We start from the raw sequence: 19,775 nt of genomic DNA, 5'->3' as shown, positions 1-19,775 counted from the left end.
GGCATGATACATGGATCTCAAAAGAAGAGCGGAATAATTAGAAGGTAGGAACACATGAAGGTTTGTTTTGCTGTGTATGGCAACGCCATTTGTTCAGCTCTGCATGATAAAACGCCCACATGAAAACACCCTCTCCCGAAAAAAAGCTGAACAACCAACTGACTTAAAAAGTCCTAATGCACAGGTGCATGGCCGCTCAAATCTTCATATTATTATCATTCATATCATATCATATTCAGAAAGATTTCATACAAGCATTTAAGACAACATCATCATATGTCTTGTGTTTAGGCTATGGCTGTGTGAGAGCACAGGCTTATGTTTGTGAAGCAGCCTTGTGCTGGGGCTGTTCAAGGCTTCCATTTTGAAGCTAAGATGGATGCTTGCGCACATTTCTTTCTCATGCCTCTGTGGACTTATCTTGGTTCTTATATAATACTGATGAAGACTGGAGCGGCTGCAGGCCTGTGTTACACTGACTGAAAGACGATACATAATATGTTTTATGTAGAGAGATATCAGCACCCCAATTTTTTGTCACACAGACTAAGGTTTTGATTGTTGATTGGAGGTTTAAACCATGTGGAAATTAAATTCATGCATGTTTGCTGAGGTCGCTTCTGCTAAACAACCAGGGCATGCTCATTTTCTTTGAGGAAAATAAACAGCAGACATGTGACAGCTGTTGGAGTGTGTATTACAATGGTACTGTGACTACTGTAAAGGAATGCCATCAGATCATACATGTTCTATTTATTTGCACTTAATCATAGGAAGTTACTTTTCAGTAGTTTTGTAAAATTCAATGCAACTGCCTTTTAACATCTTGAAAGGTTTCCTTCCTGTTTTTGATATTGTTTTTTCAGGGAGTGAGTGACTGTCCTTAAAAAAACCCTATGAAAAACAGTGGTTGAAAACTCAAGGCACACTTGTTAGCTTTTTTGCGGGGCTTTCAACCAAATTGCAACCATCTTATTGGATAGACCGTCGGATGAGCTCCAAAGCTCTGGAAAACGGTAATGATACAAATAATTAATAATTATACATTCTTGGTCTTAGAAACAGTAGCTTGATGAAAAAAGAAAAAAAAAATCTTAACTTGCAAGCTATTTTTAGAACGTTGAATTGCATCTCACCCTCTTCCTCATTAGATGGAGTATGTTGTCATGGTTGCTGGGACAAAGTGGCAGTAACAAAAAAGTAGCTGTTGTCAATCTGCTACATTCCCTTCTGTGAAAACTCTGAACAAAGCCTCCTTTATCTGCTTCAATTGGTATTATAAATTGTAACAGTGTTTTCCTTCCTAAAGATTTATCTGTGTCGACACACCTTGAGTCAATCCTCGTCTCCTCTTTCTTCTCTCGCATCATCCAAGTGAATGGAACGATTGTTTGAAAATGGATAGACAGTATCCTTGTATGTCTCACATTGATACAGAACTTAAGTCAATATTCACTGGACTCAGGAATCAACTTGGACTCGCATGCTGAGGATTTGGAATTAAGAATTTATTAAATCATACTCAAGCATTCATAATGTTGGGCCTTGGAAGTTGGAGCACTACCTACCACTTTTATGTGTAATAGGCAGTGATAGAGTACTCGAGTCCTGGACTCGTGACTTGATTCAGACTTAAATTCAGGTAATGGAGACGCGACAGGGACTTGACTCAGATTCTTCTTTGCTGATTCGGACTTGGACTCAAGCACTGGAGATTCAAAACTTGAACAAAAAAACAATCGTGATCTCATTGTTTCCCAACAGTAACTATCTAGGTTGGTATCTCCATGAAAACTGATAAACTCCATCTGCTGAGGAAGACCCTGAGATGCGCTTAAAAATTCAGAAAAAGGCTAGTAAGTTGACCTTGAGTTAGATTATCCTTTGAAATTAAAACATAATCTTTTATTAATTTGGGGAGATACTGCAGGTAAACAGGGGAAACATTTTATCACCATAAAACTTCCTTGGATGGTTACTTACAATACAAAAAATATTTTTTGAATAAGAAGTTTTCTGAAATTGTACGTATGCAAAGAAATTATTGTATAATAATCTTGTATATTGTACAATAATCATTTTCTAAAGCTAACTTTTAGTGAATTTAGGATAAATTTACAGGTGCAAATAGACAAATTGTCATAAAACAATCTCCTTAATATGTGTTTTGGATGTTTTGTTTTCTCTATAAATAGTCTAAAAAATATTTTGTTATGGAACAAAATAGGCCAAAACTCAAAATTGAAAAACTATGTTTCTGCCTGCAGTGTCTCCCCTTAAAGTAATAATTTGCTCATTAACTATGAAGTGTTTTATGTCAACAGCTTGACATTGTTTACCATATGTAATATAACCAATGAAAATACGTCACTCCTTTTTGTTCGTCACTCACAGGTTTGACTTCCTCCACAATTGAGAAACTTTGGTCCTCTCAAAGCTCTTTGTTTCGCCACTGCTAACCATTGTGCAGACATCATGGGTACGGTGCTGTCTCTGTCTCCCAGCTACCGCAAGGCTGTGCTGTTTGAGGACGGCCCAGCCACTGTGGGCCACTACACAGCTGTCCAGAACAGCAGAAACGCTAAGGATGCTGCTGCAGCAGCTGGAAAATCCCTCAAACGCCCCTCTATCATCAGTGTGTTGCCATGGAAACGCATTGTGGCTGTATCGGCAAAGAGGAAGGGCTCCAAGAAGTTGCAGGCAGAGGGTGGGGATGGTGGTAAAGGGAGCCCTCTGGATGGCCATGTCACAGCCACGGCCAACTCAGCCTCCAGTAGCCTGAAGCTGAAGAAGTCTCAGTCCTGTGCTAACCTTTCCTCTTACTCCTCAAGCCAGGATACTACCACCACTACCTCCTCCAACCTGCCCGTCTCCAAGACCTTGGCTAATGTAGCTACTGTTGCTGCCAAAAAGAATTCCCTCACAGGTTCCGGGATCCAAACGTCTACTGCAACGGGCACACCAAAACGTGTCATTGTCCAGGTAATCTAAACCTTAACTTTTTAACTTCTTTTTTTTAACCAAAACATATTTTCTTTTTGATATAACTTTTTGCACAATAATTATTTTAGGATTAGCAATTAGCAATTAGGATTAATATTTTTCAAACTGACATTTAAAGAATTCTCACTTTCCCCTTCAGTACTCCAAAGGGCTCCCATTTGAGAAACATTGTCTTATGCTCACCGCTGGCTCATTTCAATGATCTTCTCCCTAATCCTCATTGTTACCAAATTTTACTTTCCTTCTCTCTCTCCAACCTAGGCATCCACCAGCGAACTGATGCGTAGCCTGGGTGAGTTCCTGTGCCGCCGGTGCTACAGACTGAAGCGTTTATCCCCGACCGACCCGGTGCTGTGGCTGCGCAGCGTTGACCGCTCCCTCCTGCTACAGGGCTGGCAGGATCAGGGCTTCATCACTCCAGCTAATGTGGTCTTCCTCTACATGCTGTGCCGCGATGTGGTCTCATCCGAGGTGACCTCAGAGCGCGAGCTGCAGGCCTCACTGCTCACCTGCCTGTACCTTTCCTACTCCTACATGGGAAACGAGATCTCCTACCCACTGAAGCCCTTCCTGGTCGAGGCGGAGAAGGATGCTTTCTGGGACCGCTGCCTAGAGATCATCAATCGCATGAGCGGCAAAATGCTCCAGATCAACACAGACCCGCACTTCTTTACCCAAGTGTTTGCTGACCTTAAGAACGAGAGCAAGAAAGAAGAGGAGAAGACCAAACTCTTCATAGGGCTTGACCGATAAGAGGGAGCTGGGAGGAGGAGGTAAAGATGGATGGATAGAAAAATAGGTTGAGAATGGATGGACTAATGTAATATAGCGTAGGGACACCTTGGTGCAGTACTGTTGTCTGGCGTCTCTACTAGTAATCATTTACCAAACGCCTTGTTTGTGACCCAGAACAGAGAGCTTCTGGGAGTAACCACTGTGTTTTAATCATCTGAATTTGTGTAATGAGCAGAACCACATGGAATCTGAAGACGCACAATTGTTCAAAACATATTTTCTTTATATTTTAAACAAATAAAGAAAAATGTAGCTTATCTCTACCCCAAACCAGCTTTATTTGGCTGATTATCCTTCTGGATCATTGCTGAAAACTGTAAAAAAAGATTCTATTAACTAACAAACAGAGGCACTAACTAATCTTTGTCTCGCCTGATGGCAGAAATTGGCCTACAGGGAACGTTAACTACAACAATGCAGATCAAATCACAGTTGCTGTAGGATGTGGCCACGGCATCATCAGCCACATTATTGGACATGATTGGATCTGATTAGATTCTCAGGGGTGTCATGCTATCCAATGCCTGGATCAACGGGCACAGGATTTGACAATAACAAACTTTAAGTTAGAGATACCATAATTTGCTTTTAAGGACAATTTAATTGATAACACCGACGGATGTTTAGCAAACACCTGGTCAATAGGGCTGGTGCTGTGTATGTCCAGACAGAATCTGCAGACTCAGATATCTTCAGATTTTTCACAGATTTTCCACAGATTTTAAACAAACTAAAACAAATACAAGACAAAATGTTAACACATCTCCATGGGATGCAGAAAAAACAGTACACTGACTTCCACAGATTTTCCAGAGATTTTAAATGACTTAAAAATGTATTATTGAAACTCATAATGTTAACAGTTAAGCAGATTTTCCCGCAGAATTTCGACTGATTTAGAAAAATGAGAAAGAAAAAACAGTCTGCTACATTCTGCAGATTTTAATTCTGTATCACCTCTCCTTTTGAGTCTGCTGATGTGAAATTAACAGGCTGTGAGAAAGGGATATTTATCATTTTTATTTTTTGCCTCAGGCTCAGAGACATGCATCAGTCTGACCTGTACCTTGTTTCAGTGAGATAAGAAATGCAATCAATCAATGCAATTATTTTTCTCTCTTTTGATAAAAAAAATGAATTTGTTTAGAAACGCCGGACAACACAGATTTATGAATTAAGGGTGAATATATATATATATATACTTTTTTTTAATGTACTGATAGGATGATATTGTGAGATAGCATCCAGGCATTTCCGCTATAGAGAAATGTCCCAGTAATGAAAATCAAGAACCACCTTGCATGAGGTCACTTCATATGTTGTTGCATATGACTACCTGCTTATTGCCAGTTCCACGTTCCCCTATTGCTTTACCTAATTGCACCCCCCAACACTGGCTGTGAGGTCCACTGTTGAAACTTTAAAAGCATTAAATAAAAACATGACATGGATGAGCTAGAATCAACCACAACCCAACTAGTTGGCAAACTTGTCAGGCTGTGAAATTTAAGTCGCTCTTTGGCATAATTGTACTGTAGTGGATTAATTTGTCCACATCTTACATAAAGTGCTGTACTATAAGAGGGAATATTTGGGTTTATCCAGTCCAATCTGCTGTGATTTTGGAGATCAGTTATTTATTTGAAATGTTTATATGAAATGCTTAATCTGTGCGCAAGCTAATCCCTTGCAAACAGGTTATAAATCATTAAACAGGCCATTCTCTAAGATGTTTACAATTACAAAAATATGGGAAAATGCAATACTGACCACACCAGGGCATATTTTACACAGGATATGATTTCATTCCTTCCTGCTCCCCTTGCATTTCTCCTGCAGTCCATAATGGTGCTGTCCTGAGTGACCACAGAGAGAGAGAGAAAAAGAAAGAAAGAAAGAAAGAAAGTAAGATTATTGTTTTGGTCTTTATAATGTCAGAAAATAGAAAAAAAGGTTGTTTGTTGTTTACCAAAGGTCAAGATGACTGAAAGACATTCAACTTAATGTCACACAGGAGAAAAGAAACTAGAAAATAGTTAGTTTTAGAAGCTGGAATGAGCAAATCTTTTACTTTTTTCACTAAAAATGACTGCAACTGATTAAACAATTATCAAAATAGTTTGCGATTGATTTAATAGTTGACAACTAATCAACTAAGCTTTGCAACTCTAAAAGAAAGAAAGAAAGAAAGAAAGAAAGAAAGAGATTTCTGTTTTCAAACACTGCTCCCATCTTGTATGCTTCATACTGTGTGAATGATTGGTGGAGCAAGGGGCATGGAGGACACATTCAGCTACACTTGTTCGAATGAAAGAACATTTAAAGAACATGTGTAAAGAACAAGTATAGATGTGACTTTTTCTTCCAAAACAATGCTTCAATGTTGTTGTCGCCACACGGCTCGAGGGACCTCTTCTGCTGTGAAGTGTCACCTCTTTCCTTTGCTCGGACAAACTAAAAAAACAAAGATTCTTTCTCCACCCGCTCCAGTCCAGTCTGATGCAGTCCAACCAGCCCAGCCCATATGTGGAGACTCTCTGGTCCGTTGACCTGATGGCTTAGTTATTTGCAGAGTTGTTTGAAATGCATGTGTGCTTCTATAGCTTTCCTAGCATGCTGCTTTGTGTTGGGCACACCGCACTTATTGTTACAGAAGAGACTGAGCGGTCACCGCGCTGTACTGCTGAAAGCTAGACTCAGTGATGTGACATCCAGGCAACTTGGCAAAAACTCCCTAATGAAGAAAAAATGTGTGAAAGGCTAGTTGTAGCCTTGTCTATGCTGCACATACACCGATAAAGGCAACCTAAAGCTCCAATCCTTTATTGGAATTTCTGCTGTTCTTGGTTCCATGGTGCGTACAGGGCGTAGAAGTTCCCTCCCAGATCAAACGGTTCTGTCTTTCAGAAACCAGTAACTAAGGTGCTTGGTGGGCAAAACTTCAAAATCCATGCTAGTGTCAATCAGTTTTAGTGGATCATTTTTAGCCTGGACCCTATTTTCCTAGGTTTTTGTGTCTAAGTGACTAATGTGAACAAGAATCTTTGAAATTGGTCCAGTATTTAGCAAATGTGCATGGTCGATTTTCTTGTACTTAAAGTGCTTGTTTTACCACTGACAGATTCACATTATTATTCTAAGTGTCTGACAACATTATGGAAAGGATCCCTTCAGAGATAGACCTTTTTGTTAAACAATAAGAATTAGTGTTAAAACCAGTACTTTTTGTGGACGTGAATTGAAAGTGTGCAATTGCTTAATAACTTACATTGTAGCTTGTTTCACCTTGCTTAATACTGTACCAATTTCAAAGATTGTTCTCTCCATCACTCTGTTAGAAACAAAATCATACGTAAATAAGGTTGAAGCAGCCGATGCCAAGGTATCCAGACTTTGAATTGCTATAAAGTCCATTATGTTTTTTAATCCTCCCTGTCCTCCTTGGTGAATAACAACCTCATGGAGGAGGGATGAATGGGGGCGCATGCGTTATCAACTGAAGCTTGTATCATGTTGTTGCACCAACAGTTTTTTTTGGGAGCGACAGAAACTATGCACTACAGCTTTAAGTCTCAAACCCAAGCAAAGATGACCCTGGTAACATCATTGGACTTATTTTTTCAAACTTGGGAAAGCTCCCTCTAAAGCCACTAGAGATATTATACGACAGAACAACATGGAAAAAAAAATCCACCAAGTGCCTCAATAGATTCCTCGCCTTATTGTCACATCACTTTGTCCAACGGAAGCCGATAAACTGTCTTCAGTTTTAGAAAAGCTCTGCCTTCTCAACCAGGGCAAAGATCTTGTGCCATATTATTCCGAACACTAATTCTTTCATTTAAAAAACACAGAAAGAAACATGAGCCAACTCAAAAGTGTCTGACTGCTGACAACAAGAAAGACTATAAAGGAATCATGAATACACTTTCTCACAATGTTGCTATGTCATGTTTCAACCAGACTAATGAGACTTTGTTCCAATGGTAGGGACATCAAATCAAAATGGAATGCTTGTGATTTTAACACACAGTGAAGTTTTATGTGTCACTTTGACAATATTGGAATCATCCATAGCTGGAGCATTCAGCTGTCTGTAAGAGAATTTATAATTTATGAATAATGACATTTGGCCTGCTCTGTGGTAGGAAACAAATTGATACAACATGGGGTAGTTAGAATTTAAAAGCTAGTCAACAAAACAGCGTGTTTCCAGGCTGGGTATGTCCACAATGCAGGTGATGTTTTAGCTTTGGTTGCATTTTGTGTTAAGATGATAACCAACTGGGCTGCAGTAAAAATATTGTAAACTTTATGCAGAGTCAAACCTTAGAGACAAATATGCACACGAAGAATGAATTAATGGCAAACAAGCTTGTTTACATATCCTTCTTGCTATAGTTGTTTCTGAAGGGTGAACGTTACAAATAGCATTCCAATAATGACTGGAATAATCAGGTTTTCTTAATTTGTTGTACAAACTGTACGGAAGAGGATAAGGACAATGTCACATATGAAAAATGTGTGGGTTCTGAGCTTATAGTCAGAATTCCGACTTTAAACTCTGACCTTTTACTGAGAATTCTGAGATTAAAGTTTAGTAAAAAAATGTACAAGAGTTCAAACTCAGAGTAGGTTAAATGGGGATTATATCCCAGCAAGACATGGGCTTCACTGAAAGATGTCTTGTGGTAAATCACAAGGTCATAATTGACCGTTCAATAAGCCCTGACACCTTTAGTTGCTGTTGCCACACCACATACAGTTTACAATGATATGGGTGGCAGATTTCTGATGAATGAAACTATGGGTTCTTGATTTCAGACAGAGGTAGACAAAAGGTGTTCTACTTTCTAGCTGGCGATGGTCGTTTTTGTTGGTGGACTTTATCTACTGTAACTATCTAATTAAGCTAATGTTAGCTCAGTGAGTTTGCTAAAAAGTTATGTATTCGGTCTATTTTTTATTATTTTTGTCCGACTCGTTTTAAAAATTAGGTAAAGGGGCTCTTAAATATGCGCTTGCTGCATGCTAAAGGACTGAAGGTAAAACTGTCAGGTCACTGGCAAAAAGTTAGCAGTTGATAATCCATGTAGTAGTATTGTCCTTTAGTACAGTGCAGAGATTGTTAGTCCCAATATTATAACTATGATAAGGACAAATGTAAAATGGGACTTTTTTTTTGTTTCACTTTTTTAAGTTTGTGAGATTAAAATGACAAACGTAACATGAGCTCCAGTAACGTTGGCTATGTCTGCTGGTGTGTGAATGGCCCCAAATCTAGTAAAGACCATGAAAAAGTTGCTAACTTTATAACATAGCTCTGTGGGTCCCAAACGTTTACACGTCATGACCCCTAAACTGACACAAATTAGACCACGGACAACTTGTAAAATGTACTTTCATAAGTGTAAGAAACCCATGCCAAAACTAGTTGTACGTTCATTGTTAGTTATGGATGTAATTAAAGTAAAAATAAATTATTTCCCTTTGTGCTGGAGATCCCCTGAAACACTTTCAAGGAACCCTGGGTGTCTCTGGACTTTGGTAACCACTGACCTAACCTCTAGTTAGCCTTTTGCTCCTCAAGCTTTTGCTCTTGTGGTTTAGGGAAGGCTAAAACCAACCTTTCAACTCTTAAAAAAAGTACTACTTCTATATTCAATTATATAATATAATATTATTATTATTCGACACCTTATCCTTGGAACATAACACCCCTCCCACACACACTCACACACAGAGCATTGTATTTTGATTAATCAACACCATGTGGATGCCAGATGACAGCTTTTGACATACACAATGAGAAATTAATAATTTCTCTTTGAAACAAAAGAGCTGATGAGTAAAAATTCCTCTGTGATTTATTTACTACTTTTGTTTCCACTTGCTCCGGTCCTTCCAGCTGTGCCGGGACAATGAAAAAGAGAGTAAAGGAATCTTGTCCTCTGAATGAACCTTTTTCGTGAATTGCAAAGTGTTACTCTCATATATGCTTTCATCATTGATCAACTCATAACTATGTGCCATATTTTATCTTGCAACACGTACAAGACAAAAATGATCGTGTAACATATGAAGCTTATGATAATGATGATGAAGTAATTATGGTTTCCCTTCCATTTCATTTGTGAAATAAACTGTGTAAACAAGAATCTTTGTTGAACAAAAGTCACAGCTACTCTTGTTACTGGAGTGCTGATGCTGCAGTCTGTTACTTTGTGGATGTATGACTATGTATGTGAGAAATTATTTGATCAACTTGTACTTTATATAAAAAACATAAAAAGCATGGTGTTTTTTATTTTTTAGATTTGGTGATTTAATACATTTTAGATGTTATGGCCTTTCAGGGACAGTTCTGAGTCTAATCACAACTATGCAACAATGAGTTGTTTAGGTGATTTACAGCAGCTGTAGGTGAAGCTTACTGTGGTGCTGGAATTTATTACCAAGTGCTGCTAGGAGATGGCAGCTTTAGAAAAGGTTTAGTCTCTATTTCCACACCTCGAGATCTCAAGAGTGCTGCGGAGTAAGGCCCGGCTACCCTAAAAATACGTTCCGGTATAGGAGGGAAAAAAACAATCACAGTTGTCTTGGGCAGCTCTTAGTGAGGGTGTCCCTGCAAAATGATCTTGTAACATGTTTTGGTGGACCATTTCCACATTCTCACATTATTATACAGAATGTAATTTTATATAGTCAAAATACAGTCTTTGACGTGTGTCTGTCTGTGACCGGTAATAAACACGTCACCAAACAGTTGCATTGTAGATATCTAAATTTGAGTTCTTCCTAGTAATAATTCTATTGAAGATATTTCATTCTAGATAGGAAGAAGGATGTTGTGGATATCTGAAACTAAAAGCCCCAAGCACACGAATGGGAAATGTGACGTCATTTGCACTAGTAAGAATGATGCTGTGGCAAAGGACAATCTACAGGTGGGCAAGGGGGGCAGCTGACTCCCACAATTTGTAATAAATGTAATTTATGGTAAAGGCGAGTCAACCTAAACAATAGCGCGTCTATTAAATTAGCCAAAAGTTTAATTGCTCCCTTGTGACTTGTAAGAGCATTTTGGCTTTTGATCAGTTTTTATTTTAGTAAAGACAAGAACAGCATATTACAAAATATTACAAACTGGCATGTTTTAATTCATAAAGTTTGAACAGGGAAGACGTTTTGGTGGCATTATGTTACAACTCACTATACAGTGCTTGCTGAGACCAATCATTTGTATGTGGTTAGTTAAGGAGTACTATAAATCCCCTTCCCCTCACATATCACAGCAATAGGCACAAATTAAACCAGGTGACATCCTTTACTGTCAAAGGTAAAACAACAAATACAATGGGATTTAGAAGGCTAGTCTAAACTGAACTGTTGTATGCATGCAAAAAATCTCTTCAGATTTTGTTTTGTAAGGCTACTTATTAGCTTCAGGGCCCTACAGTCTAATGAAATGCAAGGATAACTAGAGCCTTTCACATCTTAACCTTTGCAGGCCAGAGTAGATTGAGATATTAGCTGAAGCCTAAAAGTGGGGGTTTGCCAGCCAAGAAAATTCTGAGTAGTGCACAGGAGAAATAGAGGAGACTGCAGATTCAGAGAGTGGGACAGAGGCAGAGAGTGATTAGGAGGAGACAGACATACAGTTTGTTTATATTCTCCTTTCATATAATTTACAGTACAGGAGCATAACATGTTGTTTCACTCAGCGAAATGACATGTTTTCAGTAAATATGACCAAGCCATTCAATTAAATTTCAGGTATATTCAATTTTATTTTGTAAGAGTTTACTCTTCTCAAGACACTTTACAGATAGAGTAGGTCTAGATCACACTCTATATTTTACAAAGACCCAACAATTCCCCCAAGAGCAAGCATTTGGTGCAACAGTGGCGAGGAAAAACTTCCTTTTGGGCAAAAACCTCAGACAGACCCAGGCTCTTGGTGGGCGGCCAACTGCCGCTGCCGGTTGGGACACAGAGACGGCTACAGATATACAGATATAAAGAATTATGATTCACAATAATTATAGAAGGTGGTAGGATGAACTGTGACAATAATAGTAACAACAAAGATAATGGAACTATGCCTAGAAAAAATAATAGTTGTAGCAGTTCAGGTTGTAGCATGGTGTTGTGGGGCATAGTGGGGCATAGCAGTGCATTGGGGGTTCCCATGTACCGTCTTACCCTGCCACCCTATCAAGCTCTCTCTCTACCCCTTTGCCAGAAAATGTAAAATTTTCTAAATCCGCCACTGCGTTTTGGATGTCTGAAGTGACAATTGTAGATAGGAAGAATATCAGTGTGTATTTCTGAATTGTTGTTTTTGACTACAAAGACTTGAATTACGGATAACTGCAAAAAGAATCGAGTCTAGCTACTATATGTTAAAATTGCTTGCCATATAGTCTTGCATTGTCAGACCTTCCTCCACAGCGCTGTGGAGGAGGGTCTGGCTAGTCCGCACAACATTCCAGGATGGGAGAAAAACATGCTCTGGTTTATTTGTGTATATTTAAACCAATCACAATACTCTTGTGTGGCTCTAAGCACGGGACAGAGCCTCAGTGCCACTGAAAAAAAGCCTCAGGAAGGGACTTTGATGGAACGTGTGCGCTCAGTGGTTGTTTTAGTTGTGCAACAGAAATCTCTGGTTGGACAGATAGTCTAGCTAGCTGTCTGGATTTACCCTGCAGAGATCTGAGGAGCTTTTAACCCTAGTCCTCAGAAAACCACTAGAGTTTAAAATTCCAACACAAAAAAGGGAAGTTAACGGACGTCGTGGATGTAGATTAGCTTGTTTGTAACACAATTACATTACAGGTCTAACTCTTCTATTCCATAAGTTGGTTAAAAAGCATTAAAGACCATCTGCTAACAGTCACATTGGCCTTTATAGCTAATTAACATTACTGGGGATATTTTGAAGAAACTAATTGGCTTTGTAGCTTAGTTATGTTTATCTTAAATTGAAAACATGGACTCTTACAAAGGCTAGTTTATTTAATTATAGGAGTATCTTTAATAGAGCGGTTTAATGATTCATATATGTCATAAATGTAAATGTGCTGTATTTATATAGCGCTTTTCCAGTCTTAACAACTGCTCAAAGCACTTTTACATCTACAGGAAACATTCACCATTCACACACTGTGGCCGGGGCTGCCGTACAAGGTGCCACCTGCTCATCAGATAAACATTCACACACATTCACACTCCGATGCGCAGCACCGGGGGCAACTCAGGGTTCAGTGTCTTGCCCAAGAACACTTCGACAATGACTGCAGGGGCGGGGATCAAACCACCAACCTTCCGACTGGCAGGCAACCGCTCTACCACTGAGCCACAGCCGCCCCCATACTGTTTCATTTTACATTTGTACAATGAGATTTAAAGCCTTCTATTAATGAACTGTCTATATATGTGGTGTTGACATGGTTGCTAAATATACAGCCGAAATGGAAACAGAGACACTTGATTTCAGTTTTTCTCATGCCTATCATCAGGAGATGATTCAATTCAATTCAATTCAATTTTATTTATAGTATCAAATCATAACAGCAGTTATCTCGAGACACTTTACAGATAAGGTCTAGACCACACTCTAACATACAAGACCCAACAATTCCAGTAGTTCCCTAACAGTGGCAAGGAAAATGTGGGCTGAGGGCTTTGGTACTTGGGACACACTACAAGTAACCAATGGACAGCAAAAATCATTTTATGAACAGCTGCTTGACCCAATGGAAGCAACATGTATGTCTTTCACTCAGATTGTGCTAGATTCAGCCAACAAGAGGATTTATAGCCTTGCAAGAGATGTCCAAGACCTAAAGACAAGTCTGTAATTCTCACAAGAGGAGATTGATGACCAGAAACTCACAAAGAAAAAGTTCAATTCCTCAAAAAGGGAATTGCAAAAACTTTCATCTTACAAACAAACCCATCCTCACACAAACTAATATCAAATGTTCACAATATAACAAATTCCAATCTCATAATTTAAAAAGAACTAACATAAAAAACTGTAAGTAAAGCAATTCCACTGAAGTGTAGAATGGAAACCGTATTCACACTGATAAACAGCATACTTTCTTTACTGTGTTGCTTTCCGTGGTGCTGAATGTTTTTCAAAGTCAGCCATGGTGAGTGGCAGAACAAAGCTAAAGACAGGAAACCATAACTCTACATGGTGTTTGTTACTGCAAATTGCCATTGCCAACTGTTTTGCCCCTACTTGATAGGATAGCTGAAGACAGGAAAAGGGTGAGAGAAGAGGGACGACATTCAGCTAAGGACTCAAACCTGTGCCATCCCATTACCTGCTTTTCAATTGATTGTGGGTGCTAATACTGCTTTTCCACCGCAGTACAGAGCCTCTCGTCGGCCCAAGTGTCAATTGAAAGACGGCCTGTGCAACTTGGGCGCTGTCTATGGTGCTGAAGCAGAGACCGACGTGATATTTACAAAATCAAAGCTGTGTTATAAACTCATAGGATGATAATTGCATGAGATGACAAGTGGTCTAAAAGAAATCTTATAAATAAATAAATACAAAAATGGTGGGTCGGAATGTTTCAGTTATAACAGTCAAGTCAGTTCAAATGTATTAACATGATCTCATTTACAGTCTAAGTGGGCTCTAAACATTCATCGTCAACAAAAAAACAAGCGTTGCCAGTCAAATACTTGTACACATCACCTGCCAGTGTGCATTAACTGTTGACATTTTAGGCCCAATACTGCCACAAGTCTATTTCTCCACAGTGTTTTTGCACGGCGGGACATCACGGAGAGACGAGTGATCCTCCTTAACCACACGCGAACTAATCGGAGGGCTTCCGTTTGATTCAGCCAATCAGTGCGAGGAGCGCTGCAGCTTATAAACCCATCTGCTGCCGAGCCTTCTTCGTTCACTGTCCCCGCTGTCCTATGAATCATTGACCAAGCTGCATCATTTGAACTACCGCAATCGTGAAGATGGCGGCCCGGGTAAGATATAAACTATGTTTATATATTACGCGTATGTGTTCTTAAGATAGTAACACATTTTGCATTATTCTCGTGTTTCTGTGTGGAAAATTAAGGGGAAACATAGATTAAAATGTCGCGCTAGCGTTGTTTCTCGTCAAATTGTAAGCAGACCTTTTTAGCGTTTGAATGTCACCGTCAGAGCAGAATGGTGTTTATTTCACATTATGTCGCAGCCCCACAACCATGACGTCTGCCAGGGGGAAACATTTCCGCCAGAATTGCATCATTAGTTCGAGTGTCAGACTACACCTCCCTTCCATGCTGCTAATTGCTGCCTTCTCCGGGAGTTCTTCTGTTATAATCCTGGGTTTTTCTTGCCCTTGAACTGACGCGGCTGCGTAAAAAACGGCCACTGAAAATCGTTTTTGAGCTACGCATGTTAAATAACAGAGTGGCCGTATTGTGTGAGTGCTCACAGCAGCTCGGCACATCGTGTACAATTAGCATGTCAGCATGAATTTCATGATATTGGTCAAAAGACTGAGGTTCAGTGTTGCTGCTTAGCTTGAGCCTCTGCTATGTGTATGCGTTAGTAAGCTGATGTTTGCGGTGTGGAGCAGCAGAGCAAAGCAGTGCGTAGCTGACTGCAGGATTGTGTGCTTGTATTTTAATGATTGAGCAGAACCAACCTGTCGACGTACAGGAAGGATGAGTGTCAACCTGCCCTTCTGTCTGTCATCACTTTCATCACAGTCTGTTTACTGCTGAGGGACGCAGGAGTGGTGCTATTGAACAGGCAAGGAAGAGCTCCATCTTAAAAAAAGTAGCACCCACTGATTAGAAATGCAGCTAAAATGTAATGACTAAGGGTAGGGCAAGGACACGACTGCATTTGCTGCATCAAGGCATTTATATTCTTGGTGGACGCAGATTTCCGGTTAGGGATGTAATCATGTGATTCAACTCATGATTCAAAGCGATTCAGGAATTTAAGTTTAAGATGCGATTTATTTTTGAATGAGCTGCAGACAAATAACTGAAACATATTGCTTTATTTATACTGTGCAAATAAAAGATTTGTCTCATCCTTTGGGAACCCGTGTTACAGAAAGAATAATTTAATTATTAAAATGTTGTGTTGTGGCTTCAAATCCAGGGCTGGGCATTTTGGTCCATCTCTTGTGTATCCAGTGGCGGCGCCAGAGATTTCTTTTTAATGGTGTTATGGTGCTGCTATGGTTTCCCTTAATACATGCAGCTTACACACGCGCGCAGATCCGCTCCCACCTACGCAACGTTTTACTAAGCATTCGAACGAGAGAGAGAGAGAGAGAGAGAGAGAGAGAGAGAGAGAGAGAGAGAGAGAGAGAGAGATTTCCTTGTTTTCATGCACTAAAGTTGCCGATACAACAGCACAACATATTTCAAATACCAGCCAACAAGCCGGGTTTACACAATCACTGCAGCTTTCATACAGTGGCTTATATTTGCAGAAGAGTAGTGCAGTAGGCCAAATAATTACACACAGCTAACTCCACACAAAAAACACACACACAATAACATACACACATGAATCCTCACATAATTCATACTTGCACACATGGTAACAATAGTGTAAAGCTTTTCATATCTGTAGTGACTTAATATATCTAAATAAGCCACTGAACCAGTTTCAAACACATTTTCAGTGCTATAAATAAACCAATGTTCTTTGCGCTGTATAACTTTGGATTCGGTGATCCATTTATTCAGTTTTGTAAAACAAATTTTCAATTTAATGTTCTGCTAAGAGAAAAAGACAGAGTTAGTAGACCCCTATTGGATGAATCCTCACCCACTGTGACCTTGCTGTGCAATCCCCTGGTCTGATGCCATTTACAGCAGTGTAACGTAACCCCAAGCCCCTCACTTATGTGTGCCTATGTGTGTATCTCTCATTCGGTCTTGCATGCATTATTTGATTTAAAAAAATACTAATCCGTGGTTAAAACACAAGACATCATACTGCAGGCATCATGAAGAGACATAATGCATGATGCAAGTTGCTAGTAGCTGTAGCATTACACAGCAATATTGTCTCTTTGTGCTCATGCTTTACTACAAAGAGACTGAACATAAATCATGTACATTTATGCATGAGGGTGTACCTTTGTGCTGGTAGTAGAGCCCAACTGATTTACCGATGTATATATTTTTTAAATATTCATTCATCAGAATCATTTATAATGACAAATAAATGATTCAAATAAATAAATATTTAAAAAAATAAATGCCGTTGCATAGTTTGTCCATCAGAGAGCGTTGTATGACATCCCTGTTGACAACACTCATGTTTAGAACACCACAAACCCTACATACAGCTGATCCAGCCAGAGTCACACAGATTGAACGAGTTATAACTGAGATCATTGGTGAAGTATCTTCATTGTAACTGTCACGACAAGAGACGCACATTGCTTAAATAAAAACAATTAAAATACCATACCCATCATTTCTGTTAACTCAAATAAGCATGACAAAATTCGTGACTACCATGTCCAATTTAGCTGTTGTTACATGTAAGCCAAGAGTTAAACAGAATTAGCTATCTAGCTAGTAATTAATAATTAATAACATATAGTTGATTGTCGGTTTAACTCTTGACAACGTGACTGAAGATGTATTTCTTTAATAGCGTGACATAACAATGGCACGTATTATCTCTCCCCGGCCGGTTATTTGGAAAAAGTATGTTTTATAACTTTATCTATTGCTAAATTATAGCTACTTTAGCTAACCACAAAGCTAGCTAATGCCATGGCTATCAGTGGAAGACTGCTAACACTAGCTACCTAATGAGGTTGTAAACGTTGTTACAGTATAGTTGACTGACTTTAAATAACTATTGACAATGTGACTGACAATGTATTTCTTTGATAGCGTGACATAGCAATGAGACGGATCATCTCTCCCCCTCCTTTTATTTGGGAAAAGTATGTTTTATGACGTTATCAGTTGCTAAATTATGCCTCATATACTTTAGCTAACAACAAAGCTAGCTAATGCCATGGCTATCAGTAGAATACCGCAAACATTAATGAGCTTGAAAACCACAACAAGCTTATTCTGACTAAGAAAACTAATAATTGCTGTATTTATAACTTGCATATCTTTAGTTACAGTCTCTCCATTTTAAAACATAAGTTAAGCATGCAAGGAGTGACCAATTAGACGGAGCGAAAAAGTATTGAAAAGCTTATTTTACACGTGTGTGAAATCTAATGATGCAATCGTGCGTTGCATATTGACGTTAAACTGCAGCATTAACAAGTCACATGATGGATTTAGTTCATCACTAAGTAGTAGATTTTAGAAGGCAGTCAGCAAATGATGATTGAAAATGGTTTGTTGTAGCTTAATGGATATAATTAAAAGAGTGTAGGTAAAGGAATAAGCAGTGAGTTTCTCACACAAAAGCATTAGGAGTTGTTTTGTCTTGTTTAATTTTAAGGTGTCATTGTCCTGTTGAAAAATAAATGATGGTCCAATTAAATGCAGACTGGATGGGATGGCATGCCGCTTTAGGATGCTGTGGTAGCCATGCTGGTTCAGTATGCCTTAAATTTTGAATAAATCTCCAACATTGTCACCAGCAAAGTACCACACCATCACACCTCCTCCTCCATGCTTCACGGTTGGAAACAGGCATGTAGAATCCATCCGGTCACCTTTTTGCCATTGCGCAAAGACACGTCGGTTGGAACCAAAGATCTCAAACTTGGACTCATTAGACCAAAGCCCAGATTTCCACTGGTCTAATGTCCATTCCTTGTGTTTCTTGGCCCAAACAAATCTCTTCTGCTGGTTGCCTCTCCTTAGCAGTGGTTTCCTAGCTGCTATTTGACCATGAAGGCCTGATTCGCGCAGTCTCCTGTTAACAGTTGTTCTAGAGATGTGTCTGCTGATAGAACTCTGTGTGGTATTCATCTGGTCTCTAAACTGAGCTGCTGTTAATATGAACAGTAATAATATCTAACAGTTGTCCAATAGGGCCGTCGGCTATTTATCAACACATTCTATATGTGTTCATTCATAGTCATGATGCCCTCAGTGATAACCTACAATCACAATCACAATCTACAGTTGGGCTCTAGCTGGTAGATTCATTTTATTCCAGCAGGGGGATCATGCAGATCCTAAATGACAATTCTGACACTTTTTATGTGGATGTCCAATCAAAGTTGATGATAAATGTAGTTGATCAAAGCAATTTATTCCTTAATGCGCAAGATATTGAAAAAGAAAGGTGCAGTTTGCAGCTGCAAAATCTGTTGTTCTTCCGGCATTCAGTTACGTGGAGGCAAGGAAGAACTACAGGCTGTTCAGCTTAGATTTAGCCCAGATAGGCACACACCCTTCACCCACTCTTGCCCAGCAGAGTATGTAGCGTTTCTGGGCATACTGCAGCCTGTCAGAGGGAGTCAGGAGGAAACAAACAGCTCCACAGGCTGACACCATGATGTCCTAAGCATCAGTTTCAAAGGATGGGATATGGAAAACAAAGGATTTAAGGGTTAAAATTATGTTGCTTGAGGGTTGACAAATCTCTATCATCTCAACCTGTTCAGTAACACTTGAAAATATATGTTTTTCTCGCCTACATTTTTACCCTTAAAAAAGTGCTGCTGTTTCCACATGCTTTGGCCCTCTGGGATGACCCTGAGTTCATTGGGAAGTTAACACTCCCAAGTTGTTGTTTCTAGTGGCAGTGTGACACTAGGCCTTACTGACACAGAGCTACAGAGGTTAGAACACAGAATTTCTATTTCCGTCCAAGTAAATCATCTGAAAAATTAATAAAAAGCACTACTGTAAGCATATTATAGGGGATATATACTAAAATAGTACTCTAGCCACATGTCTCAACATAGAACAGAAAAAATCCAGAAAAAATGACTTATAAAATGGATTTTATATGAATGTATTTCTACAGATATGTCTGTGCG

At 39.2% G+C, this 19,775-nt stretch overlaps 2 protein-coding genes and 1 long non-coding RNA gene across 6 annotated transcripts in view; 2 read left to right on the top strand and 1 right to left on the bottom strand.

The window, feature by feature from the left end:
• Positions 1-2,448: 2,448 nt before the first annotated feature.
• Positions 2,449-4,909, top strand: LOC117957710 (cyclin-dependent kinase 5 activator 1-like). The gene is made up of 2 exons (XM_034893716.1): positions 2,449-2,982; positions 3,265-4,909. The coding sequence occupies exons 1-2, from the start codon at positions 2,476-2,478 to the stop codon at positions 3,754-3,756; spliced, it is 999 nt and encodes a 332-aa protein (XP_034749607.1). The 5' UTR covers positions 2,449-2,475; the 3' UTR covers positions 3,757-4,909.
• Positions 4,139-19,775, bottom strand: part of LOC117957728 — an 18,508-nt gene continuing 2,871 nt past the window's right edge. The window contains exons 2-3 of the long non-coding RNA XR_004659568.1: positions 14,566-14,569; positions 4,139-4,150 (exon numbers count right to left, since the gene is read on the bottom strand). This is a non-coding gene — a long non-coding RNA (uncharacterized LOC117957728). The remainder of the gene's footprint in view (positions 4,151-14,565; positions 14,570-19,775) is intronic.
• Positions 14,561-19,775, top strand: part of nsfa (N-ethylmaleimide-sensitive factor a) — a 58,704-nt gene continuing 53,489 nt past the window's right edge. For 3 of the 4 annotated variants that reach the window (XM_034893643.1, XM_034893642.1, XM_034893645.1), the window contains exon 1: positions 14,561-14,808. In XM_034893643.1, the coding sequence (XP_034749534.1) occupies positions 14,797-14,808 (12 nt within the window). In that variant the 5' untranslated portion in view covers positions 14,561-14,796. The remainder of the gene's footprint in view (positions 14,809-19,775) is intronic. The other variant, XM_034893644.1, reaches the window with a different exon arrangement.

This window comes from Etheostoma cragini, chromosome 15 (genome assembly GCF_013103735.1).
Source record: "Etheostoma cragini isolate CJK2018 chromosome 15, CSU_Ecrag_1.0, whole genome shotgun sequence".
In the NCBI taxonomy this organism is placed as follows: domain Eukaryota; kingdom Metazoa; phylum Chordata; class Actinopteri; order Perciformes; family Percidae; genus Etheostoma; species Etheostoma cragini.
Note: the sequence above shows the minus strand (reverse complement) of the source record. Positions and strands in the feature narration are given on the sequence as shown.